The sequence below is a fragment of the Prionailurus bengalensis genome, chromosome D3, assembly GCF_016509475.1.
Source record: "Prionailurus bengalensis isolate Pbe53 chromosome D3, Fcat_Pben_1.1_paternal_pri, whole genome shotgun sequence".
In the NCBI taxonomy this organism is placed as follows: domain Eukaryota; kingdom Metazoa; phylum Chordata; class Mammalia; order Carnivora; family Felidae; genus Prionailurus; species Prionailurus bengalensis.
Window position 1 is genome coordinate 30,380,655 of NC_057356.1, and position 26,482 is coordinate 30,407,136.

At 44.1% G+C, this 26,482-nt stretch overlaps 1 protein-coding gene and 1 long non-coding RNA gene across 2 annotated transcripts in view; both read right to left on the bottom strand.

The window, feature by feature from the left end:
- The window catches only part of LOC122470935 (small G protein signaling modulator 1-like), a 75,123-nt gene extending 62,174 nt beyond the window's left edge, over positions 1–12,949 (bottom strand). The window contains 1 exon segment of the mRNA XM_043559178.1: positions 12,747–12,949. Within this exon segment, the coding sequence (XP_043415113.1) occupies positions 12,747–12,869 (123 nt within the window). The 5' untranslated portion in view covers positions 12,870–12,949.
- Positions 12,950–13,063: 114 nt separating this feature from the next.
- Positions 13,064–25,994, bottom strand: LOC122470536. The gene is made up of 4 exons (XR_006293931.1): positions 25,740–25,994; positions 21,310–21,346; positions 15,998–16,070; positions 13,064–13,122 (listed from the first exon to the last, which is right to left on the bottom strand). It is a non-coding gene; the product is annotated as an uncharacterized LOC122470536 (long non-coding RNA).
- Between the last annotated feature and the right edge of the window lie 488 nt (positions 25,995–26,482).

Below are 26,482 nucleotides of genomic sequence, written 5' to 3' on the forward strand. Positions count from 1 at the left end.
GTCAGCACAGAACCTGATGTGGGGCTCGAACCCACCAACCGCGAGATCATGACCCGAGCCGAAGTCGGACGCTTAACCGACTGAGCCACCCAGGTGCCCCTTAAGATGCATACATTGTTTTTTAGACATCATGCTACAGCATAGTGTAAACATAACTTTTTAAAAAAGTGTTTATTTACTTATTTTGAAAGAGACAGAGAGAGGGAAAGCACAAGGGAGGGGCAGAGAGAGAGAATCCCAAGTAGGCTCCACACCATCAGCGCAGAACCTGACCACAGGCTCGATCCCACGAACCACAAGATTATGACTTGAGCCGAAATCAAGAGCCGTTCGCTCAACCAACTGAACCACCCAGGCGTCCCTAAACATAACTTTTATATGCACTGGAAAACCAAAAAATTCCTTTTGACTTGATTTATCACAGTATTTGCTCTCTTGCAGTGGCCTGGAACCAAACCTGCAATGTCTCCGAGATGTGCCTGCGTATATTTAAAATAGGTTTATCTATCTGTCCCCCAACTACATTCTATGCTTGAGAGCATGTGAACAGGGATGCTGCTTTGTTCCTTCTTTACAGTTCCTAAGCTATACCTGGTACATAGTAGATGTTCAGTAAATATTTGTGGAAGAAAGGAAGGAAGGAATAGAGGGAGGGAGATAGAGAGGGAGTAGAGAAGAAGGTAGGAAGGAAGGAAAGGAAGAAGTTTTCTTCTAAGAAATGGCAGAAAGGGTCAATCCTGGCCCCTACTATCAGCTGAAACTTTCTGAAGTTCAAGTCTAAGCAAGACCCTCCTTGCTCTGAAGTCTTCCATAGCTCCCCACTACCTGACAGAGCAAAGGCTGCAGCCTGGCATTCACAGCCCCAAAGTAAGCTGTAACTAATGACTTTCCTGCCTCATCTATCTGCCCCCACCCCCACACCTGACCCCAAGCCATGTTTCCAGGGTCTCTGATGAACCTCCATGAGGCCATTCTTCAGAGCCTGAGAAAGCAGGATTTGAATCCTAGCTCCTCCACGGACAGGCTGTGTGACCTTAACGTGAGCTGCTTAACATCTCTGTGCCTCCAGCTCCTCCTCTATCGAGTGGAGGAAATAATTATCCTCCCTCTCAGGGCTGTCATGAAGAGCAAAAGAAGGAACGCTTGGCATGTACTCAGCACAGTGCCTAGCACAGAGGTTTCTTAACCTCCACAGCAGTGCCGTTCCGGGCTGCACACTTCTCTGTGGTGGCGGCTGTCCTCGGCATTGCAGGAAGTTGAACAGCATCCCTGGACTCTACCCACTCAATGCCAGCAGCACTCACATTTCTCACCATGAGAAATATCCCCAGACGTTGCCAAACGTCCCCCTGGAGTAGGGCTGCCAGATTTAGCAATGCATACTGACACTCCAAAAGTACTTGCTGTGTCCTGGCAACCCTACCCGGGGGGCAACATTGCCACCCCTTGTTCATGAAGTGCCACTGGGTTGGACTGGAAGCACCATGGGGTTGACTCTCTTTCCTCCTATCTTCTTAGGAGGTAGAAACACTGGTTGACTCTCTTTCCTCCTGTCTTCTTAGCATGGGATGCCCTCCTCCCCCCATCCCATCACCCCACACCCAGGGGCTGGGAGGTGCAGCTCCCCAAACACACCCAGCTCAGTGGCAGTTGCAAAGGCTCCAGTTTGCAGAGGTACACGTGCCCTGCCCTCTAGCACTCCCCTCATCCCCACTCCCCCTCCAGGGGGTCGGCCCTCAAGCACCTGCCTTCCTTCCAATTAAGAGTCCTGCCAGGCCCAGCTCAAGGCAAGAAAACAAGGCGGTTAGTCACTTGGCTTCCCTGACCAATTTGTGTCATGGGCAGGCTCCTTTAATGGCAGTCGTCATGGCAACGAGAAGCCAGTCCCTGCTGCTCTGGGAACCAAAACAAAATTAAGGGGTGGGGGCGGAGAGAGGAAAGGAGGGGAGGGCAAAGCGGGCCTGGCAGGAGCCAGGATGACAGCGGGCTGGATCTCAACTGGAAGAAATCATGCTGAGGCCACCCTGTCCCCAGCTTTCCCTGGGCGACACTGGGGAGACAGACAAGATTAGATACCTGCTCAGAAGCAGCTCAGGCTAACATGGTGGCTGTTTGCCCATGGCTCATCCTGATAGGTGAGTAATTTTCCTCCTCATGGATAAACCCCCCAGCCCCTCGTGAAGGGAAAGACAGATGCTTGCCTGAGACTGCACAATTTACAAGCAATCAATTTTAGCTCCACCCTCTCCTTGCGCATAGCTCATGTCCTCCCCACTCCTTTCCTCGTGCTTTTAGGACAGGACCACATGCTCTGCCCCTCTGCCTTTGCCACCATTCTCCTTTTCTCTGTACTCCAGCCACTTCCGAGCCCTCTGTCTTCCTCAAGTTCATTGTGGTCCCTCCAGCCACAAAGTCCTTGTAGACGCAGCTCCCTCGGCCAGGAACGGTGTTCCTCTCTTTCCACCTCCTCCCTTTACCTAAAAGGGTTTATAGGTGCTTCACATATCTTCTCAAACATCACTACCTCCAGAAAACCTTCATGGGCCACCTACATGAGGTTACTTCACCCTGTTACACATTCTTGTGGGGCCAAGTGCCTCTCCTTCACACTGTGGTGCAAAGCCTGTAATGATCTTTTTAGTCACACTCAGAAGGTCTATCAGGGTGTGTCTACCATACTGGGATGTCAGCCTCAAGGGGGCAGGACTATCTTGTTCACTGCTGTGTCCGCAGAGCCCAGCCTGGTGTCTGGCACACAGATGCCCCTCCGTAAATACACGCACCAGAATTTGAACCACCAGAATTTCGAACCTCACCCAGAGCTCCTTCTTCACCTGTTTCACGGTGCTAGGTCATACTGGCTCCCCAGATCAGCACTGGACAGAGCTTCCAGCCCCACAGCCTCTGCTGACCTTTGTGGCTTCAGTGGCTTATCCCAAGCTTGCACACCTTGCCTAAAGAAGCTCATTGTTGGGGCGCCTGGGGGCCTCAGTCAGTTGAGCATCTGGCTTCGGCTCAGGTCATGATCTCACAGTTTCTGGGTTTGAGCCCCGCATCGGGACTCTGTGCTGACAGCTTAGAGCCTGGAGCCTGCTTCGAATTCTGGGTCTCCCTCTCTCTCTGCTCCTCCCCCACTCATGCTCTGTCTCTCTTTCTCCTTCAAAAATAAAGAAAAACATTAAAAATATTTTTTTAAATAGAAAAAATAAAAAGCAACTGACTGTTAAGCCAACAGTTCCAGAAAGAAGGGTGGGAGGTGTCTCTGGGCAAGGCTGTGACAGGCAGGGATGTGGCTCCTCTGAACCCAGAAAATGGGGAGAAGGAAGAGTTGACTTGACTCCCGGATTTCTAGGCTTCCCTATGCCACTCCACTGGAGCCTGGCTCTCTGATACTGGGGGGAGATGCTCCCCAAAGAGGTGGGCAGAGAAAGGGAAGGAGAGAGGAAGTCGGCTTTGGTGGGACAAGGGCTTGCCCTTTGTCCACTGGGCAGAGTGGCGCAACTCCACTACCAGGTCTGAGCAAAGGGGGATCCCACAGGGTTTTGAATCCCAGCTCAGTGCTCAGGGAGCACAGGGGACCGTGCAGCAAGGCAAGCCGGCCCCCCAGACTATTCCGTGAGGACGGCCTAAACAGTGAGTTTTGAGACACCTCGTGTTGGCAGGAGAGACTGGGGTGTCGCCATTTCTCCCCCCATGACCAACATCGTGGGGCTTCAATGAATGAACAGTGAGCCTCAGTGGAGGCAGGCCCATTAAACCAAACCCTGCCTCTCTGTGCCCGGTAACTGCTTCTCTATGGGAGTGAGACTGACACTGATGGGACCAGACAGCCCCTCCCCTAGACCAGCACAGCCACCAGTCCCAGGCACCAACAGACAACTCTCCTCTGGTTTTGTATCTTAGTTTGTTTGTTTGTTTTCATTTGAATTATTGTTCTTTTTATCTTTTCTTTTCTTTTTTAATGTTTATTTCTGTATTTTGAGAGAGAGTGAGTGATCAAGCAGGAGAGGTACAGAGAGAGGGAGAGAGAGAGAGAATCCGAGCAGGATCCATGCTCACGGCAGAACCTGATGGGGGTTTCGAACCCACCAACAGCGAGAACATGACCTGAACCAAATTCAAGAGTTGGACGCTTCACCTACTGAGCCACCCAGGTGCCCATCTTTTCTTTCCTTTGCTTTCCCTCTCTTCTCTTTTCCCTTTTTTCTCTATCTACTCTCCTCTCTCCTCTTCTCCCTTTGGAATCAGCCTAGTAGTCTCAAGTTGACTTTGGGTCAAAGCTAATTATCTATCTATATCTATATCTATATCTATATATTTTTTTCCTTTGTTCCTCTGTTCTGATTCTTTGTTTGTTTCTTTGATCGGGCATTTTCTCTACACTTTTCCAGATCTCCTTCTTCATTTTCCTCCCTCTCTTTCTGGATTAAGCCCTATAGCTCCTTTGAGTCACTGCCTGGTCTTTTTTCCCACTCCTGTCATTTCTCTCTTTGTTTGGGCTAAGGATTCTTCACCACCCTCTTCTCCTTTTTTCCAGGATTACTTCAACAAACAAATCAAAGCACACCTGGTGGAAGGCCCAAACCACCACTCCAAGTAGCGAGAAAAGCAGCCAAAGGCGCACCAAAAGAGTGCACACAACACACTCCAAAAACATTTGTTCAACTGCCAGGCCCTGGACTGTGTAGGACCCCTTTTTAATATAGTAGTACTCGCAGGTGTGGGACACAGAACAAGCTATTAAAACACATAAAGGGCAGGAATCTAGCCAAAACAACGAAATCGAAGAATTCTCAAAAAAAATTCCAGGAAGAAAGGACAGCCAGAGAACTGCACAAAAGAGACAGAAACAATATATCTGAGCACGTTTTTGGAAGAACACTCATAAGACGCATAGCAGGGCTGGAAACCAAGCATAGAAGACAGCAGACAATCTACTGCTTCAGAGATCAAGGACCTAAGGAATCGTCATGATGAATGCTGAAAATGAAATGTTGTAAACGAGTTACAAAACAAACTGGATGCAGTGACAGCAAGGATGGGAGAAGCAGAAGAGAGAATCGGTGAAATAGAAGATACAATTGTGGACAAAGATGAAGCAGAGAAAGGAACGAAAGGAAATTACTAGACCACGAGGCAGGTACTAGACATCTAATTGATTCGGTGAGATGAAATAATAGCCACATCATAGGAGTCCCAGAAGAAGAAGAGTGAGAGAAAGGGGCAGAAGTTTTATTTGAACAACTTATAGCTGAGAACTTCCCTCATCTGGGGAAGGAAACCGGCATCCAAGTCCTGGCGGCACAGAGAATTCCCTTCAAAATCAACAAAACCAGGTCAATGCCATGACATGTCATAGCGAAACCAGAAAAATACAAAGATAAAGAGCGAATTCTGAAAGCAGCTAGGGACAAACGGGTCTTAATCTACAAGGGAAGACACATAAGGGTAGCAGCAGACCTGTCCAAAGAAACTTGGCAGGGCAGAAGGGAGGGGTGGGAAACAGTCAATGCCCCAATCAAAAGACACAGGGAATCAGAATGGATAAAACACAAAACAAAACCAAAGAACAAGATCCATCTATATGCTGTCAACAAGACACTGATTTTACACCCCAGGACACCTCCAGATTCAAAGTGAAGGTATGGGGAACCAACTATCATGCTACTAGAAGTCAAAAGAAAGCTGGAGTCGCCATACTTCCACCAGACAGACTAGATTTTAAACCAAAGACTGTAGTAACAGATTCAGAAGGGCGTTTTATCATAATTAAGGGGTCTATCCATCAAGAGGAGCTAACAATTGCAAATGTTTATGCCCCCAGAGTGAAACGCCCACATATATGAATCGATTAATCACAAACATGAATAAATGTATACATACAAATACCATGATTGTAGACGACTTTAAGACTCCATGCATGGCAACAGGCGGATCATCAAGGCGGAAAATCAGTAAGGAAACACAGATCCAATGTGTCACTGGACCAGATGTATTCAGATATACATACATATATACTGGCCTTTATATATACATTTATACACATAGATATCGATACAGATGTATTGAGATCTTCTCATTTAACAGCAGTAGAATGCACATTCTTCTTAAGTGCACATAGAACATTCTCCAATATCAATGACATCCTGGGTCACAAAACAGCCCTCCACAAATATAAAAGGACTGAGATCATACCATGCATATTTTCAGATCACAACGCTCAGACACTTGGAATCAACCACAAGAACAAAAACTGGAAAGCCTCCAAATGCATGGAGGTTACAGAGCTTCCTACTCAAGAAAGAATGGGTCCACCAGGCGACTAAGGAAGAAATTAAAAACCATATGGAAGCAAATGAAAATGAAAACACGCAATCCAAACCCTTTGGGATGCAGCAAAGGCAGTCCTTAGAGGAAAATACACTGCAATCCAGGCCTATCTCCAGAAGCAAGGATGGTCCCAAATACAGAAACTAACTTCACTCCTAAACGAACTAGAAACACAGCAGCAAAGAAAGCCCAATGTCAGCAGAAGAAGAGAAACAAGAAACAGTAGAGCAGAAATAAATCCTATAGAATCCAAAAACAAGGTTGCACACATCAATGAATCTAAGAGATGTTTTTTTTTAATAAACAAAATTGATAACCCCCTAGCCACACTTCTCAAAAAGAAGAAAGAGAGGCCCAAACAGATAAAATCACAAATGAAAGACGAGAGATCACAACCAACAGCACAGAAACACAACAAGAATCCGAGGATACTATGAAAAAGTATATGCCAACAACCTGGACAACCTGGAAGACATGGGCAAATTCCTAGACACCCACACACTACCAAAAGCCAAACGGGAAGAAATAGAAAACGTGAACAGACCCATAACCCGTGAAGACATTCAATCAGTTATTAAAAATCTCCCAAAAGATAAGAGTCCTGGGCACGATGGCTTCCCAGGGGAATCCTACCAGACATTAAAGGAGAGTTAATCCTTCTTCTTCTTCTCAACAAGATACTAACAAATGTAATGCAATGGTATATTAAGAGAATGATTCGCCAGGATCAAGTGCGATTCATTCCTGGGCAGCAGGGCTGGTTCAATATTCACAAATCAATCAACATGACACCTCCCATGAAGAGAAGAAAGGATAACAACCATATGATCCTGTCAATAGATGCAGAAAAAGCATTTGACAAAATACAGCACTCTTTCTTAATACAGCCCTCAAGAAAATCAGATAGAAGGAATAGACCTTTGAACCATAAAAGCCACATATGAATGGCCCACAGTAAATAGTCTCCTCCATGGAGAAACACTGAGAGCTTTTCCCCCGAGATCAGGAACATGAAGGGATTTCTACTCTCACCACTGTTGTTTAACATAATGTTGGAAGTCCTGGCCTTAGACATCACACAACAAAATGAAATAAAAGGCACCCAAGTTGGCAAAGAAGAGGTCAAACTTTCACAGTTTGCAGATGACACGATACTCTATGTGGACATCCTGAAAGCCTCCACCAAAAAACTGCTAGAACTGACACACGCATTCAGCAAAGCTACAGGATAAAACATCAATGCACCCAATCGGTTGCATGTCTATACACCAATCATGAAGCGTTAGAAAGAGAGATCAAGGAATCAATCCCATTTACCACTGCACCAAACCATAAAATACCTAGCATTAAACCTAACCAAAGAGGTAAAAGATCTGTATGCTGAAAACTATAGACAACTTATGAAAGAAACTGAAGAAGACACAAAGAACCCGGAAAATATTCCATGCTCATGGGTTGCAAGAACAAACATTGTTAAAATGTCAATACTACCCAAAGCAATCTGTACATTCAATGCAATCCCAATCAAAATAACAGCAGCATTCTTCACAGAACTGGAACAAACAATCCTAAACTTTGGAGAGAACCACAAAAGACCCAGAACAACCAAAGTAAGGTTGAGAAAGGAAACCAGAGTGGGGGAGGCATCACAATCCCAGACTTTAGCCTGTACTACAAAGCTGGACTCCTCAAACGCATGGTATTAGCTCCAAACAAGCACAGAGGCCAATGGAGTAGAATACAGAACCCAGAAATGGGCCCACACATGTGTGGCCAACTAAGCTCCAACAAAGCAGGAAAGAGTAGCCAATGCAAAAAAGACAGTCTCTTTAGCTAATGGTGCTGGGAGAACTGGACAGCCACATGCACAAGAGTGAAGCTGGACCACTTTCTTACACCTTACACAAACATAAACTCCAATGCATGAAAAAGCTAACCGTGAGACAGGAAACCATCAAAATCCTAGAGGAGAAAACAGGCAACGACCTCTCTGACCTCGGCTGCAGCAATTACTTACTTGACATGTCTCCAAAGGCAAGGGAAATAAAAGCAGAAGTGAACTTTTGGGACCTCATCAAGATACAAAGCTGCCACACAGCAAAGGCAACAATCAACAAACCTTAAAGGCAACCGACGGAATGGGAGAAGATATGTATTCACAAATGGCATATCACATAAAGGGTTAGGATAAAAAAGTCTATAAAGAACTTGCCAAACTCAACACCTGAAAACCAAGTAAGCGAAGAAAGGGGCAGAGGGGGCGCCTGGGTGGCGCAGTCGGTTAAGCGTCCGACTGCAGCCAGGTCACGATCTCGCGGTCCGTGAGTTCGAGCCCCGCGTCAGGCTCTGGGCTGATGGCTCGGAGCCTGGAGCCTGTTCCCGATTCTGTGTCTCCCTCTCTCTCTGCCCCTCCCCCGTTCATGCTCTGTCTCTCTCTGTCCCCAAAAAATAAATAAACGTTGAAAAAAAAAAGAAAGAAAGGGGCAGAGGACGTGAATAGACACTTTTCCAAAGGAGACATCCAGATGGCCAACGGACACATGCAAAGATGCTCAACATCATGCGTCATCCAGGAAATACAAATCAAACCCCACTGGGATACCACCTCAATCGGTCAGAGTGCGGTGGTGAAATTCACAACTCCGGAAATAACAGATGTTGGCGAGGATGTGGCGAAACGGGAACCCTCTTGCACTGTTGGTGGCAATGCAAACTGGTGCGGCCGCTCTGGAAGACAGTGTGGAGGTTCCTCAAAAAATTAAAAATAGAATTACCCTACAACCCAGCAACAGCACTATTAGGCATTTATCCAAAGGATACAGGAGTGCTGATTTGTAGGGCCACATGTACCCCAGAGTTGATAGCAGTTCTACCAACAATCGCCAAATTATGGAAAGAGCCCAAATGTCCATCAACTGATGAATGGCTAAAGAAGAGGTGGTTTCTATATACGATGGAATACTACGACTCGGCCATGAAAAAGAATGGAATCCTGCCATTTGCAACACTGAGGAAACAACTGGAAGGTATGATGCGAAGTGAAATAGGTCAGTCAAGAGAAAGATATCATATGTTTTCACTCATAGGTGGAATTTGAAAACTTCACACAAGACCATAGGGGAAGGGAAAGAAAAAATAGTTACAAATACCTAGAGGAGGCAAACCATACGAGGCTCTTAAAAGACAGAGAACAAGCTGAGGGTTGATGGGGGTGGGGAGTCAAGGGGGTGGAAAAAAGGGATGGTGGGCATTGAGGAGGGCACATGTTGGAAGGATCCCTGGGGTTATCCGGAAGTGATGAATCACGGGAATCTACTCCCGAAGCCAAGACTACACTGTACACACTATATATTCCCTAACTGGACACTGAATTGTAAACTAATAAAAATAAAGAATAAATAAAGAATAATAATGAAAACAGGGGAGGGGCGCCTGGGTGGTTCAGTCAGTTAAGTCTCCAACTTTGGCTCACGTCATGAGCTCTTGGTTCATGAGTTCGAGCCCCACATCAGGCCCTCTGCTGTCGGCACAGAGCCTGCTTTGGATCCTCTGTCCCCCTCTCCCTACTCCTCCCCTTCTCCCTCACGTTCTCTCTCTCAAAAATAAACAAACACTAAAAATATTTTTAAAGAGTAAAAATAATACAATCACAAAAGCAGGGGAAGAAAACATGAGATTCAAGATTTCACGTCTATATTCCAACATTAGTTTTAAGGGTGCAAACTATACGTTTACTAATATAGACAAATATTCATTTCTGTAATTAATGGCATTAAGAGTCATAAAAAGTTTTAACTGTGAAACACTAATTCAGGATTTTATAAGAATACTGCTTTTTATTTTTAAAAAAAAAATTTTTTTTTCAACGTTTATTTATTTTTGGGACAGAGAGAGACAGAGCATGAACGGGGGAGGGTCAGAGAGAGAGGGAGACACAGAATCTGAAACAGGCTCCAGGCTCTGAGCCATCAGCCCAGAGCCTGACGCGGGGCTCGAACTCATGGAGCGCAAGATCGTGACCTGGCTGAAGTCGGACGCTTAACCGACTGCGCCACCCAGGCGCCCCAAGAATACTGCTTTTTAAAAATTAATCTTGAGACGCCTGGGTGGCTCAGTCAGTTGAGCGTCCAACTCTTAGTTTCAGCTCGAGTCATGGTCCCAAGGCCGTGGGATCAAGTCCTGCGTCATGTCCACACGAAGCATGGAGTCGGCTTGCGATTCATATGCTCCCTCACTCTCTCTCAAGAATCAACATTAAAAAAAATAGTAAAACAAATAAAAAAATTAATCTTAAGGGACACGATTTAAAGTATAGAAGAGAAATACAGGATTACAGAATTTTGAGCCATTTTCCACTACTACCACGATGTCTAAGAAAAATATAAAAACCAATTTTTAAACTTCATATAGTTTTATTATTCTACTGGGAACAGCATTGAAGAGCTCTAATTTCCTATCTACACCATATAGAAAGGTAGTTAAGGACCCGAGAAGGAATCTAGCATTAAGCAACTAATATATTTATGATCATCCAATTTGAAGATTTTAAAGTCTTCAAATACATGTGTCATTATCAAGCAGGACTGAACATTCCCAGGAGGAAAGAAGAAAGGAACTAAAAAAAAAAAAAAATCAACTCACCCGTCTTTCTCAGTTTTAGACATGAAAGAATTTACATGCTAAATCGAACAACTACGAATACTAAAGTTTCCCCTGTATAATATAAAATGTACCTTGGGGTGCCCGGGGGACTCAGTCGGCTAAGCATCTGACTTTGGCTCAGGTCATGATCGCATGGTTCCTGAGCTTGAGCCCCACGTGTCAGGCTCTGTGCTGACAGCTCAGAGCCTGAAGCCTGCTTCAGATTCTGTGTCTCCCTCTCTCTCTCTGCCCTTCCCCCGCTCATGCTCCATCTCTCTCAAAAATAAATAAATATGGTTTTAAAAATGTATCTATTGTCGGAAATCTTCAAAGAAGTAAAAATCATCTCCTACAAAGAATTTGGCATACTCTCTTGGCAACTTTTCCTGCCTTATGATTCTGTCATGACAAAGAGTTCATATTAGACAAAAATTTATACATTTTGAGTTCATTCATTTGGTATGTGTGTATGTGTCTATTCTATGCAGATTCTATTAAAAAAAAGAGTGGCACCTGGGTGGCTCAGCTGGTTAAGCGTCCAGCTTGATTTTGGCTCAGGTTATTCAAGCTCTGTGTCAGGTTTGACACTGACAGCACAGAGGCTGCTTAGGATTCTCTGTCTCTGTCTCTCTCTCTCTCTCAAAATACATAAACAGTTGAACACTTTAAAAAAAGGTAAATCAGAATGCAGAAAACATATTTTATATATTTTTTCTTTCAGAGTGTGGAAGCTTAAGTGGCACCTGGGTGGCTCAGGCAGTTAAGCATCTCGATTTGGGCTCAGGTCGTCATCTCGCAAGCCGGTTTGTGAGTCTGAGCTATGCGTCGAGCTCTGTGCTGACAATGAAGAGCCTGTTTGGGATTCTCTCTGTCTCTCCCCTCTCTCCCTGTCCCTACCCTGCTTGCTCTCTCTCTCAAAATAAATAAATAAGCTCAAAAACAAAAAACAAATTCAGTGTTGCAGCTTCAAATTTAGTTTTTCATTTCACGGATAAAGAACCTTATTTACATCACCAGAAATTTTATTTAATGAAAAGAATAAATGTTTCTTTCCCGTCTTTCTCCTCAAAAAGACCTAAAATATACCAAGATTATACCACACAGTAAGTAACCTTAGAAACCCCAAGAAAGACAATAGCCAAAAATTGAAAATTCGCCATCAATCTGGTATGGCCTAAACAGATTTCACTTTGCATTCCTTAGAAACACAGGTTTTGCTAAACTAAATACAGGATATCACCTTTATTAAACTGAAACGTAAGGGCAAAAATTTCTTCCAGTTCTTCACAGAAATCAGCTGTAAGTCATTCAGAGGAATCTAAGCATTTTTTTTTTATTACCTGGCTTTTTTTTTCTTAATTTGCACTTAAAATATTTTCTCCCACATTTTATAATTTAAAGAACATCTGCTCTGCCTTAATCCCACTATTGCTGCTGTGATTTGATGATACTTTCTCTCAACTCTTCATACTTTTAAGTTCATCTCGCCCCTCTAAAATGAATTCTTCCCCTTCACCCCCCTCCTCATCTTCATATGCATCTAGCTATTCTTTCCAGCTGCCTTCTCCTTCTTTGCTCCCATAAAGGCATCCCCGAGAATTGTCTACTCCCACCAAACTTTATAAATTTCAATCCTGTACCTTCCTCTCTGTGGTCATTACACTGACTTCTGTTATGATCTTGAGGACTTCCATTTCTTCCTAAGATCCTTTTCATCATTATAAGGAGCAAGAGGATGGTATGGGGTGGGGGGAGCATACAACAAAACAACTTACCTTTGCAAGACCAAGGACAGCTAACGTCTTGAGAGAAGGTTTCAGAAGAGATTTAGATGATGGTAAAACAGGAAGAGGATCGCCATAAACTCTGGCTGGTGGTTTGGAAAGAGTTTCAGCCATATCTTTATTTTCAGAATCAGGACTGTTGTCCTCAGTTAAGGTTCCACCTTCTGGTTTCACAATGCCACGTTTTTCTCTCACTTAGTAGAAAACAAAGTAAAGAGGACATGAAAATATCTGTCACTTCAAATTGGTGAATAACACGAGAATGGACAAGAATCAGTGAATAATACAAGTCTCCCAATAACTTAAACTTTTTCATGAATTGCCAAGAAGAATGCAGTAGCTTTGCTACGCGTGGTTTCGGGACATTCTAGAAAAGAATTAACAGCTTTAAGGATTACGAGAATCCAATTCAATAAAATCATTGTAATATTCACCATTACAAAATGAGCACCCTCACACAAGGAACACACGCTTTGGAATCTTTCAAATGTAGACTCAAATCTCAGTTATGCCGTTTACTATTTATTACCAGTCTCCATTTTCTCATGTGGTGAGCAACACAAGAGATCTCATAGGTAGTCTCAAAATGTTACTCGCCGTACCTGTAACTGATTAATATCGGGTAAATACTTTACCAAAGTAGCCTCAGATACACCTTGAACCCTAGGTAATTGAAAGCATGTTGAAAACACTAACGCTAAGAAATTTAAATATGTTATCTTGTGAAATGTTTGCATGATTTATACTGGCATGAACTATCTCTTGTAAGAGAAAATGTACAAACTTACTCTTCAGTAGTATCTTATGTAGGTAAGTTGAAACTGCAAACAGTTTAAGTTGCTTCTGTTTCTCAAAACACTAAAGTCAAATATGACTGTTTAAATGTAGCTCCTTCTGGGACGCCTGGGTGGCTCAGCCAGTTACGTGACCAACTTTTGATTTCAGCTCAGGTCATGAACTCACGGTTAGTGGGGTTCAAGGCACACATCGGGCTCTGTGGTGACAGCGAGGAACCTGCTTGAGATTCCCTCCTTCCCTCTCTGTCTGCCCCTCCCTACGAGCACTTGCTCGTTCTCTCTGTCTCTCCCGCCCTTTCCAAGACAAATACAAACATTACAAAAACATTTAGCTCAGCTCCTTCCAACAAAGATGAAAAAAGAATAAGAAACCTTGTGGGGCAATGAGTCATGGATGAAAACCACACACAGACAGTAGAATTCTGTAACCAATATGTTGACAATGGAGTTGACAGAAAGTGATGTACTAACAGAACAGACCCTAAAGAAATGTTTTCTGCAAGGAAACATTAGGCTAGGGGTAAACAATTAAAAAAGAGCATGGTGGGGGGAACACGTAGGTGGCTCAGTCAGTTCAGCGTCCAACTTCAGCTCATGAGTCATGATCTCACGGTTTGTGGGTTTGAGCCCCACATTGAGCTCTGTGTTGACAGCTCGGAGCCTGGAGCCTGCTTTGGATTCTGTGTCTCCCTCTGTCTCTGTCCCTACCCTGCTTGCACTCTGTCTCTCTCTCGCTCCAAAATAAATAAACTTTGAAAACATCAAAAATACCTTAAAAAGCATGGGGGGAGAAGAAGAAAAAAGGAAAAAAAATAAGACATGACCAATCAATCAAGCATGAGCTTAAGACAAGGAACAAAAGGAAAAATGTGAGCAAAATAAGATAAGTGGAAAACAACATACACTTCTTAAAGGTACATAAGTAGGATTAGGCATATACTATGAATAATAGTCTCTTTTAAACCTTTTAAAGATACATATAAAATCTATACTTAAAACAGAGGCTTCGATTCACAGTATATCCCTAATAATACTGACTTGTATCACTCTACAGTTATCTGGTTATAAACACTGTAATAAAGAATTTTATTTTTTTCACTAAAAAAAATTGCTCAATTACTGGCATCTATCACTTCCTAAAAGCTATAAATTATTACTAGACTAACAACAGAAAAAGAAAGGTTCCTAACACATCAACTTTCACTATGGAGAAAGAATTGGAATGAGAATTCTAGGAAGAAATGTGAACCTTCAAAGGATGTATGTAATGGGACACGGATGGGGTTAACAAAACAAAGGCTGAGGAGTTTTTCTCTGCATTTCTAAGCTCACAATGGGAGGATACTAAAAACATACTGTAACCTTCTTTCTTATGTAACTCCTGATTTCCTCAATATAATTCATTTGCGTCGATACATATTAAACACTAAAACGGAATATAAACTGAAGCCTTACTTTTTAAATTCACATATTTAATTGTGATATATCATGCGTATTTCTTTACTTTTCAAATTCCATTCTACGGAATTCCATTTCCCTACTCATTTATTCACATTCAAAAACTATGACATTGCTTCTTCCAAGCAAGACTTTATTCTAGGAGCTCCAGGAGTCAAACAAGTATGCTTCCTAACCTCCAGTAGCTTATAATGATTTAGGGGCTTTGAAATGAATATTTAAATAAATATCAGATGTCTGAAACTTTAAATTTTAGAATCTGACACAAGGACTAGGAGGAGATAGTTTTAAAAGCTAGAATAGGAAAGATTTCTGAAATTAGAAATTTGACAACTTGGCTATGAAGAGCCTCTGCTCATAGAGCTACTCTTTTCAGCAAAATACGTATTCTTCAGGGAGATGCACAATTGTAACTTACTCTTCGTGGAGTTATTTCAAAAATACAGGGGAACACCTTTGTAAGGTAAATGTTGAGATATAATGGAAACATCTAGGTTTCTACATTTTCTAATGTTATTTCAGTCTAAATGTAGAACAAAGGATAGAGACAAAGGAAAATCCTGTGTCTCACCAAAATAAAACTTGCCCGGGGCCGGGGGCAACCTACAATAGATACTTGGATCCAATAAGATTTCATTTAGGCATGAGTATTATCAGTCATGTTACTATCACAGTAAGAATCCTTACCCTTAACCAAATGTCATATTTCCTCCATTATGGGAAAGCTTTTCCCAATATAATTTCACGGTCATTATATATTTTCCAGCCCATTCTTTGATCAGCCTCCACCTCTAGGATTTACCAGAGTAAAACAAAACGAAACCAAACATTCAATGTGTCATGTATCTGCAAAGTGGTTTGTTCTTGCTAACTTTCCATTACACACATAAAATGATGATACACAGGATACTGTTAAATTTTAAGAGTAAATAAGGGAGAAAACTAAATTCAGAGCAGGAAAGTGAGTTTCACAGGAGGGTACTTTACCTTGGTACCAAAATTTAAGTCTTGGCTAGCCGATGTAGGCCATGAATCATCAGGACCAGGTTTGTCGGAAAGCCTTTAGAGCAAAAATATACAACAAAAACATGTTCATTTATTAAAAAACAAAATTTCAAAAATAAGGGAAATGTCAGCTGTTTACTCAACAAAGTTTCTTGGTATAATAAAAAGTTGGCTTCTGTTTTTTTCATTAAGTTTTATTTTAATTCCAGTAATAGTAACATCCAGTGTTATATTAATTTAAGTGGTACAATACAGTGATTCACCAACTCCATACTCACCCCGTGCTCATCATGACAAGGGCACTCCTTCATCCCCATCACCTCTTTCACCCCTCCCACCACTCACCTCCTCTCTGGGAACCATCTGTTTGGTCTGCAGTTAAGAGCCTATTTCTTGGTTTGTCTCTCCCTTTTTTTTTCTCCCTTTGCTCATTTGTTGTTTCTTAAGTGCTACATGAGTAAAACCATATGGTATTTGTCTTTCCCTGACTTTGCTTACCCTACTACTCTCGGGCTTCAACAAGGTCATTGCAAAAGACAAGGTTTCGTTGTTTTATGGCTGAGTAATATCACAGTGTGTGTGTGTGTGTGTGTGTGTGTGTGTGTGTGTGAGTATGGATATACATATATACACACACATACATACATACATATAGGACTTCTTCGTTCACTCGTTTGTCAATGGACGCTTGCACTGGCTATTGGAAATAATGCTGCAATAAACACAGACGTGGGTGTGTCCCATGGAATTCATGTTTTTGTATTCTTTTGATTACTGGATCATAGGAGAGTTCTGTTTTTAATTTTTTGAGGAACCTCCATACTGTTTTCCACAGGGGCCGCACTCACTGCATTTCCACCAACAGTGCAAGAGGTCTCCTCTGTCTCCACATCCTCACAAACACTTGCTTCTTGTGTCTGGGAGTTTAGCCATTCTGACAGGTGTGAACGTGGTATCTCGTTGTAGTTTTGGGGAGCATCTTTTCATGTGTCTGTTGACCATCTGTATGTTGTCTGTGGAAAATGTCTGGTTATGTCTTCTGCTCATTTTTAAACTGGGCTTTTTTGGAGGGGGGGATGTTGACTTGTATCAATTTTTTATACATTGTTAATATTAACCCTTTATTGGCTTTGCAAAACATTTGCAAATATGTTCTCCCATTCCAGAGGTTCCCTTTAGTTTTGACGGTTTCCTTCACTGTGCAAAAGCTTTGTAGTTTGATGTAGTCCCCATAGTTATTCTTGTTTTACGTCCTTTGGCTCAGGAAACATAACTAGTAAAATGTTGCTACAGCCAAAGACAGAGAAATGATGGCCTGTGCTCTCTTCAAGGATTTCTTATGGTTTCAGGTCTCACACTTAGGTCTTTAATTCATTTTGAGTTTATTTCTGTCTATGGTAAAGAAATTGGTCCAAGTTCATTGTTTGGTATGTGGCTTGTCCGGTTTTCCCGACACCATTTGGTGAAGAGACTGCCTTTTCCCCACTGGATAGTCTTTCCTGTTTGTGGAAGATTAACTGCCATACAGTTGTGGATCTCTTTCTGGGTTTTCGGTTCTATTCCATTGAGCTATGTGGCTATGTTCTACACCAGTACCCACCATACTGTTTGGATTACTACGGCTTTGGAATAAAACTTGAAATCTGAGATTGTGATACTTTCAGTTTTCCTCTTTTCCAATATTGCTTTGGCCATTCAAGGTGTTTTGTGGTTGTATAGAACGGTTAGGATTGTTTGTATAGCTCTGTGACAAATGCTGTTGGTATGTTGACAGGGATTGCATTACATCTGTAGATTCCTTTGGGTAGTGTAGACACTTTAAAAATACATATTCTTCCCATCTATGAGCATCGGATGTCTTTCTCTTTCCGTCACCTTCAATTTCTTCCATCAGTGTTTTAAGGTTTCCAGAGTATAGGTCTTTCAAAATTTGGACCCTATTTTAAAACAGCTTTCAGTTCGTTATTTTGCCTCCACCTCTCCTAACCCATGAAATCTCCAGGAAACACCCAGTCTGAGTTTCCATAACCAGTGTGACAGGCAGGGAATTCTCTGAAATGGTTAAAAATTAAATGTATAAAAGTTACCACAATGACTTCTCACCTCACATCTGTCAGAATGGCTCAGTTTCAACACACAGGAAACAACAAGGGTTGCTCAGGGTGTGGAGAAAAACAACCCTTGTGCAATGGTCATGGGATGTAAATTGGTATCGCCACAGCAAAAGCCAGTATGGAGGGGCCTCAACAAATTAAAAATACAAATACCATAGGATCCAGGAATTCCACTACTGGGTATTTATTTACCCAAGGGAAATGGAAATACTAATTTGAAAAGATATATGCACCCCTATCTTTATTGTAGCATTATTTACAATAGACAAGATATGGAAGCAACCCAAGTGTCCATCAATACATGAACAGACCACACACACACACACACACACACACACACACACACACTGGAATATTACGCAGCTTTAAACTAGAATGAGATCTTGCCATCTGCAACATCATGGATATACCTAGACGGTATGAGGGTAAGTGAAATAAGTCAGACAGAGAAAGACAAATCCTATATGATTTCACTTCTATGTAGAATCTAAAAAGGGGAACAAATGAACAAACAGAGAAAAAGCAGAAACAGACCCATAAATGCAGAGAATTGACTGTTCCCAAAAGGGAGGGGAGGTGGAGGGATGGACAAAATGGGTGAAGGGGAAAGGGAAGTTCAGGGCTCCAGTTATAGAGTAAATAAATCACAAGGCTCAAAGGTACACCAGAGAGAATCTAGTCAGTGATACATAATAGCATTATACATTAACAGATGGGAGCTACACTTATGGCGAGCACGAGGTTTCTATGTTATGAGTGGAAGTACCAACTAGAGATTAAAAGATTAAAAGTTCCCAAGGCCAACTTTGTTCCTACACTGGTCTTGCCTTATTGAGGTCCAGAAGAACTAGCAAGACCTTCCAAGACTTCAGGAGCATTCAGCTACCCAAGGAGAGAGACTGCGATCAAAATGGTCCTGGTAGTTGTACCTCTATTTCTTTATACGCTGCCTGAATATTTTCTTCCCCATGAGCTCCCACTCCTACATCACTCTTCGGCACGGTTCAGTGGCATTCTCCAAACTTTCAATCTTTAGCCTATGAAGGCACAGACTCCTACAACAAGGATGGGCTCAAATGACCAAGGGTAGGAGCCATGTCCTGCTCCTGGAGAACAAGCTAATTGGGAGTCTCAGTCATCCACACAGTCACCTCAACATAGGCATGTTATCACCTATCCAGATGAAGCTCCCTTACTGATTTGACAAGTCAGTCCTACCCCTGCCCAGCCCTACAGGTACATGGGAAGGGCATCACAGATTTAGGAAAAGAGGTGAAGTGAGGAGACAGCTTGCCTTGGGCCATACATCTCTGTAGATCACAATCTCCACCCCTACCCCCAATTCCTTGAGAGGATCTAAGCCATCCTCCCTAAGTGGGGGTGCAAGTAGATGATATCATATTTCTCTTTGCTGTAAACAGACTCTTCCCAGCAGCTCAAATGATTTTCAATCTCTCTCAACAGAAAATCTGAAGTATGCTCGCACCTTCAATGAAACCAACAGACACAAAAGCAGAAACCTGGTCAGGACCCTCTTGAACTCTCTATTTGAATATGCCTTTCTAAGCAACTCCCCTAATCCTGGGTCCTTCATTCCTGTCATTCACCTTTATCTCACTTGGAATAACCCCCATCTTCTGACATCTTTTCTGAAAACTCTTATTCCTATCCAGCTCAGTGTTGTTCTTCTTGAAACCTGGTCTCCTCTGCTAATTCGATTCTTACCATACTTCATTGTATTCATTAGACCCACTCCACAGCTTTCTAGAAACTATTGAAAATTTGCCTGCAAGGTGAAGACAAAAACAAAGAAAGGAAAGAAGAAAGAAAGAAAGAAAGAAAGAAAGAAAGAAAGAAAAGAACCCGAATTTAAATCTCATTTCTGTCACTTATCATATCCAAATAGGTCACTTCAATCTCTTTTGAGTTTCAAATTCTCCATGTAAACAACCATTGGGCAAGGAGGTTAAACATAGGTTGAAGTACCAGAGGGTATTTTGATGAAGTAATCTCTGAGGTTCCCTACATCTTGAGATTCTAAATGCTTTTGATTTGGCCTCTGGAAAAATGGAGAGTCCTTAGATGGCAGAAGTGGAAAACTTAATGGAAAAAAAAATACCAAGAAAACCATAGAAGGAAATAAAAAGGCAAAAGCACAGTACAGAAAAGTCATGGGAAAAAAACATCTCCAAAAAAAGAAAAAACTTCCTAGAACTAGTCAAGGGTACTAGCCCAAGGGGAAACCAGACGGGGAACTTAGGCAACAGAGAATCATAGACCAATATCCTCAAAACAGAGGCTGAATTTAATTAACGTAACATGTCTACAACTGGATATCCTTCCCTTACAGAAAACTCACTTGTCTCAAGAAGAGGGGATATCACCACATCTAAGGAGCTGCCTGACTAGATCTTGCTTATTACCTAAAAGCCGTGACACCATGGCCATAGCTGACATCCACCCTAAAATCTCTGATGGTAAAAACAAGGGACTAGTTACCACCGCACTAATTTTGTTAGCACTGGTGGTCAAACATATAAGGGCAAATGCTTGGACTAACCTGCTTTCTTAAGAAAACTCTAAATTGGAGCTCTGACATCATTACCTTTGACATTCTGAGTTGATCTGCCCTAGGATCTGTGTGTTCATCTCAGTGCTGCAGAGGAACCAGAGCATGGATGTGGAAACTACACAAGCTGACGCACAAACCCCTCAGCTACTCATTAACTATGGAATCATGGGGCGAGTAATCAACTTCCCTGAACCACAGTTGCCAAAGTAATAAAAAGTAGGCTACAATAACACAGCTACTTTGCAAAGCTATGCAATGACTATATAGCTTAACAGATGTTACGCATAGGTTATAGTGTCTCGTCCAGGGTAGAACACTCAACAACTGCTTTTGTTCTCTGCGTTCCCTTAGGAAACACATAATTTTCAGTTCATTCATTTCATTTCCTTTCATTTCATTTTCATTTCATTTTATTTCATTCCTTTATACTTTGAGAGTGAGTGCACACAGAAAGAGGGAAAGATATCCTAAGGAGGCTGTCAGCACAAAACTCGACGTGGGGCTTGAACTCACAAACCTGAGTTGAAATCAAGAGTCACACCCTTAACCGAATGAGCCACCCAGGTGCCCCAACAAATGTCATTTTTACAAATCCATAAAAATCCTACCTGGTTATAGAGTCTCCCTCAGCATTCTTATCTGCTCCTAGAGAAGAAAGCAAAATACATGTTAAATCAACAATCGAAAAATACAGGAAATTACAAGTGTACGGCTTATGATTTGTGAAAAAGTATTGCTTTGGGACCACACCTGGAAACCACACTACACTGAATGGTAATTATACCATTGGTAGGCTTAAAGCACTAAGAAATCTTACCTTCTCCTCTATATTGACCAAAAGCAAGAATGGGTTTTATCAGAATTTGACACCTACGGGTGAACTGATGTTTACAATGACCATCACTGACCGACTCTATGACACTGGAGGAAAATGGTATCGTTAGGTGAATATCCTAAGCTGACAATGTCAAACTGAAACTAGCATGATTTTTCTGGACTTCCACTACTAGAGGAGTTAAAAGAGAGTGTGTTTATTTTCTTGTAACACGGCAGAACATCCCCAGCTCTTCAGCAGACACTGTTCAGTTTTAGGACGAAACACCCCCTCACAAAGTGTGCTCTATAGCTACTGTACTTTGCAGCATGGCCAAACCATAGCAAACAGACTCTCCCTGGCCTTATTTCCAATGGGAAGTTAAGGAAGAAGGATTTGGCATTCCAGTTTGATAAAGTTCTAACCTCTTGAGACTGTCTCCTTCCATTGCTAGAGATTCTATCTAGACCCACCGTACATCACAGAGGAGTATGATCCCAGTGTGAGTGCTATGTAGTGGTTCATGATGTCATTTTTCTCAACCCTCCCCATTAGGTAACACACATCTAGAGAAATTATGCTTTGTTCATGGAAGGCATATGTCATCAGATCCTCTACTGCTGAGCAACAAAACAAAACAAAGGGCAAGGAATATCTTGAATGCCTACATTCAATTACGGGGGAATTTTAATTTTCTAAACATTCAAAAATATCCACTCTGTGATTCTAACTATATGACACTCTGGAGAGAGCAAGGCTATGGAGTTAAGGATTGGGGTGAATGTAGGGATAAAGGGGCACAGCACAGAGGACTTTTAAGGCAGTGAAACTCTTTCACACGATACCACAAAGATGGATTCACATCATTACACATTTGTTAAAACTCATAGAATGTATAACACCAAGGCTGAACACTAATGCAAATTAGAAACTTTGCCTGAAAATGATGAGTTAGTGTCCATATAAAATGCACCACTGTTTTCAGGGTGCCTGGGTGGCGCAGTCGGTTAAGCGTCCGACTTCAGCCAGGTCACGATCTCGTGGTCTGTGAGTTCGAGCCCCACGTCGGGCTCTGGGCTGATGGCTCATAGCCTGGAGCCTGTTTCCGATTCTGTGTCTCCCTCTCTCTCTGCCCCTCCCCCATTCATGCTCTGTCTCTCTCTGTCCCAAAAATAAATAAACGTTGAAAAAAAAAATAAAATGCACCACTGTTCAGGGTGCCTGGGTGGCTCAGTTGGTTCAGCGTCCAAGTCTGCATCTGAGCTCAGGTCATGACCTCACACTTCGTGGGATCAAGTCCTGCATCAGGCTCTGTGCTGAGAGCACAGGATTCTTTCTCCCCTCTCTCTCTGCCCCTTTGCTGCTCACACACATGCATGCTCTCTCACTCAAAACTAAACAAAGGAACTGAAAAATATATACTACTAAAAATGGACCACTGTCATGCAACATGTTGACAACAGTGGAGGCAATCTGTGCGATGGAAATCATGGCACCACACATGCTGACATTGCAGTGCTGCGTAGACGTGGATGGACACGTTTGGGTTATGACATGTAAAAGCTTGGCTCTGATGTCAGACAGACCTGGGGGTGAAGTGTCTGGCTGCGCACCGTCAGCTGTGTGCTCTTGAGCAACCACGCCTCCCCTCCAAGCTCAGGTTCTCTGTCTGTAAAGTGGGGACAATCGCACTCACCTCAGAAAGTTACCTGTACACACAGGGTACGGCACAGAGTAGCCCCCAGGAAATGGAAGTTCTGATTCTGGAAACGATGTGCCCCAAGAAATACAGAATTCAGAATCAGCCACCAACTCACTACTGTAAGCCCTGCCTTCTGACTGCAGATCCAGAGTCAATGGGCGCTAGAGGCCTTTTGCCCAAATTTGCAAGGTTCTGTCCCTGCCCCCCTGAGGCACCAAGTGGGATGCCACACAGGTCCCTCTGATCAGGCGATGGCCTTGGCCTCATGTCAGGCAGAAAGCTCATTCCATGCCCCAAACTCGGCTGCTCCCAGGAGAGAGGATGCAGGCCTACACCTCTGGTCACCAGGGGCAAGATATATCCACCCCAACCCCCCACCCCATGGCCAATAATCCAAACTAGACTGACATGGGTGGGACCTCCAACGACGCTCCTTCTCCACATGTGGAAACTGAGTCCTCGAGAGGGGAAAGGACTTGTCCAGGGCATCGAGGGAGCTGCTGGCAGAGCTGGGACCAGGGTCCCAGCTGGAGCCCTGCCCAGAGGCAGATGCCTTGTTCACACATTCTTCTGCCTGTGGCCTCCACTCCCAGTTGAACAGCCAACCATTTCCTTGAAAACACAGCCATTCCAGTTGCAAACATCTGCAGAGCACATATTACAGCTAGGTTTGGTTAAACAATGAACAAAGAGTCTGCAGGTTTTTAACCTGAAGGCTTTTGGGGGAAGTGCTAGAGACACCCTCCCCTAACATAGTCATCAAAATATTGTAGGTCTGTATGTTTTGTTGGAAGGTGGTCTATCTACATAGAGGTTTCTTCAGGTCCCCACAGGGCCTCTAAGAGAGCTAAACTGAAAACATCTGGGCCTTTCTGAGGAATTCCACACATCTCACCTTATTCAGAAATGCTAGAATGAGGGGTGCCTGGGTGGTTCAGTCGGTTAAGTGTCCGACTGTGGCTCAGGTCATGATCTCATGGTCTGTGAGTTCCAGCCTCGCGTTGGTCTCTGTGCTGACGTCTCAGAGCCTGGAGCCTGCTTCAGATTCTATGTCTCCCTCTCTCTCTGACTCTCCCCCATTCATGCTCTGTCCCTCTCTGTCTCAAAACTAAATAAATGTTTAAAAAAAATGCTAGAATGTACAGTCAGCCCTGGAGCTGATTCTTTCAACAATGCGGGACATGCCACACCTAGAGACCTATACACAGACATATGCCCAAGCTTTCTGAGCAGGGAGGGGCAGCAACAGGTCCAGGCTTCAAGCCTGTCCTTTGGTGGCTGTCTGCCACCAGGCGGGGAGGGGCTTCTTGGTGGTCAGTGCTGACACCAGATGTGGACACCCTCAACACACATACACAGGCACAGATATGAGGCCAGCCCCCAAGGTCTGAGGGCATTTGTGGTCTCAGACTGAGGACTCAAGATACAGGGGTGAGGCAGCTCAGCAGTGGCAGGGTCCCAGGATGGGAAGTGACATAAGGAAGGCGATAGACACGCATACAATCGCACATACATGGTCACGGCCTGACCCATGTACACAGAGACTCATGCATCACACAGATACACCTCATACTCACGAAAACACATGAACACACAGACCCATGTACACGCAATAAGAAGATATACTTGGATATCTCCAGACCGATGCACAGACATGCTCAGAGGCACACACTCACAGCCACATGTCCTCGCCCACATAGGCGTGTGCATGCTTTACACACACGCACACACACAGTCCAAGCATCTAAAGGCTCCCCAGGAACCAACCACTATGGATTCTGCCGTCTGCGGGCAGTCCAGGGCTACAAAGTAAAGGCTGGACTGGGTTCCCAGTTGGCCCCAAAGAGAGGGAAGGGGCAGAGGGACAGTTGAACCTTGCTTGCTTCTCACTCTACTGCATGTGGGGGTGGGGTAGGGGGTAAGGGAAACCCACCTGCCAAAACAGCAGGGGACAAGCCCACAAATGGAGTCACCCACTTGCCAGGGGCTTTCAGGGATGAGGGGGCGGGGGGAGTCTCTTGGCTTCTGGGGGTGGCTCCAAGCACTGAGAATTTGCGGGAAAGGGGAGATATGGGATGAGGGGCATTTTTCCACAGTGAACCTTTCCCCCCTTCCGAAGTCTGGTCTTCCTTCTACAGCTCCATTCAGCCCCCCACCACCCAATATGCCCAGTCAGCCCTCCCAGGCGCTTGCCTCACCTCACTGAGATCCAACCACGGGCTCTTTCACAAGAGGAGGTCCTACCCAGACATATCCAGGGGTGACCCACACCCGGGGGGCCCTCCCGCTGCACCCGCCCCTGCACACAGCATAAAAACATCCAGAGTCCCCCTATACTCCAACCCCCAAACTCACTCGCCTCCAGTTCCGCCGGAGGTAAATACCCAGCCAGGTGAGCCCCAAACCAGAAATGGCCATCCCCGCCGCTGCCACCGGCCACCTCTCCTCCGGAGACCCTTCCCTGGGGGCTTGAAAGCCCCCTCCCCCAGGATCGCGACCCCGCCCCCGCCTCCAGCACCCACCTCCTTCTGGACGGTGCGCAGCAGCCTCTGTCGAGTGTCCGCCTCTGTGGGACGAGACGAGGGGGCAGCCGGTCAGCCAAGCGCTGGGGGCGGGGGCCCGGGGCTGCCCTCCCGCTGCTCCCGCGCCCTGCGCCCGCTTAGCGAGGCGCCGGAGGCCATGGCCGCGCACGCTGCGTTCTCAGCCCAGACTGTGTTGGTGCCCGCTCTCTGGCTCCGCAGCTGCAGCCGCGGGAGGGCGGGGCCGAGCGCCCGGTGACATCACGCCCCGCCACCCAGCCGCCCCGCGCAGCCGCCGCCGCCACAGCACGCCTCATTCGTACGCCGCAGCTGCCGCCGCCGCCGCCGCCGACCCCCGCCGCCGCCGCACTCCCAAGGCTGTCCTAAGAAATAGAAAACCGGAAGAGGTTAGAATTGTAAAGAAGGGAGAAGGATCAAAATGACTCACAGGTAAAATGTAACCTCTACAGAACAGATAATTCCAATATTGAAGCTAATAAAGACAATATTAAAGGATAGAAAACTTTCATTTTATAAACCAGTACAACTTTAATATAAAATCCTGTTTTTTAAAAAAAATAAAGACTATCTTGTGTACAAAAACAGATGTAAAAATCCTAAACTATTAGTCAACATAATCCAGAAATATGTCAAAAATATGAGCGAAGACCTATCTAGGAAAGCAAGGACACTTCCATATTAAAAAGTCTATCAACCATTAATCAGTGCTGACAAGGCATAGGAAA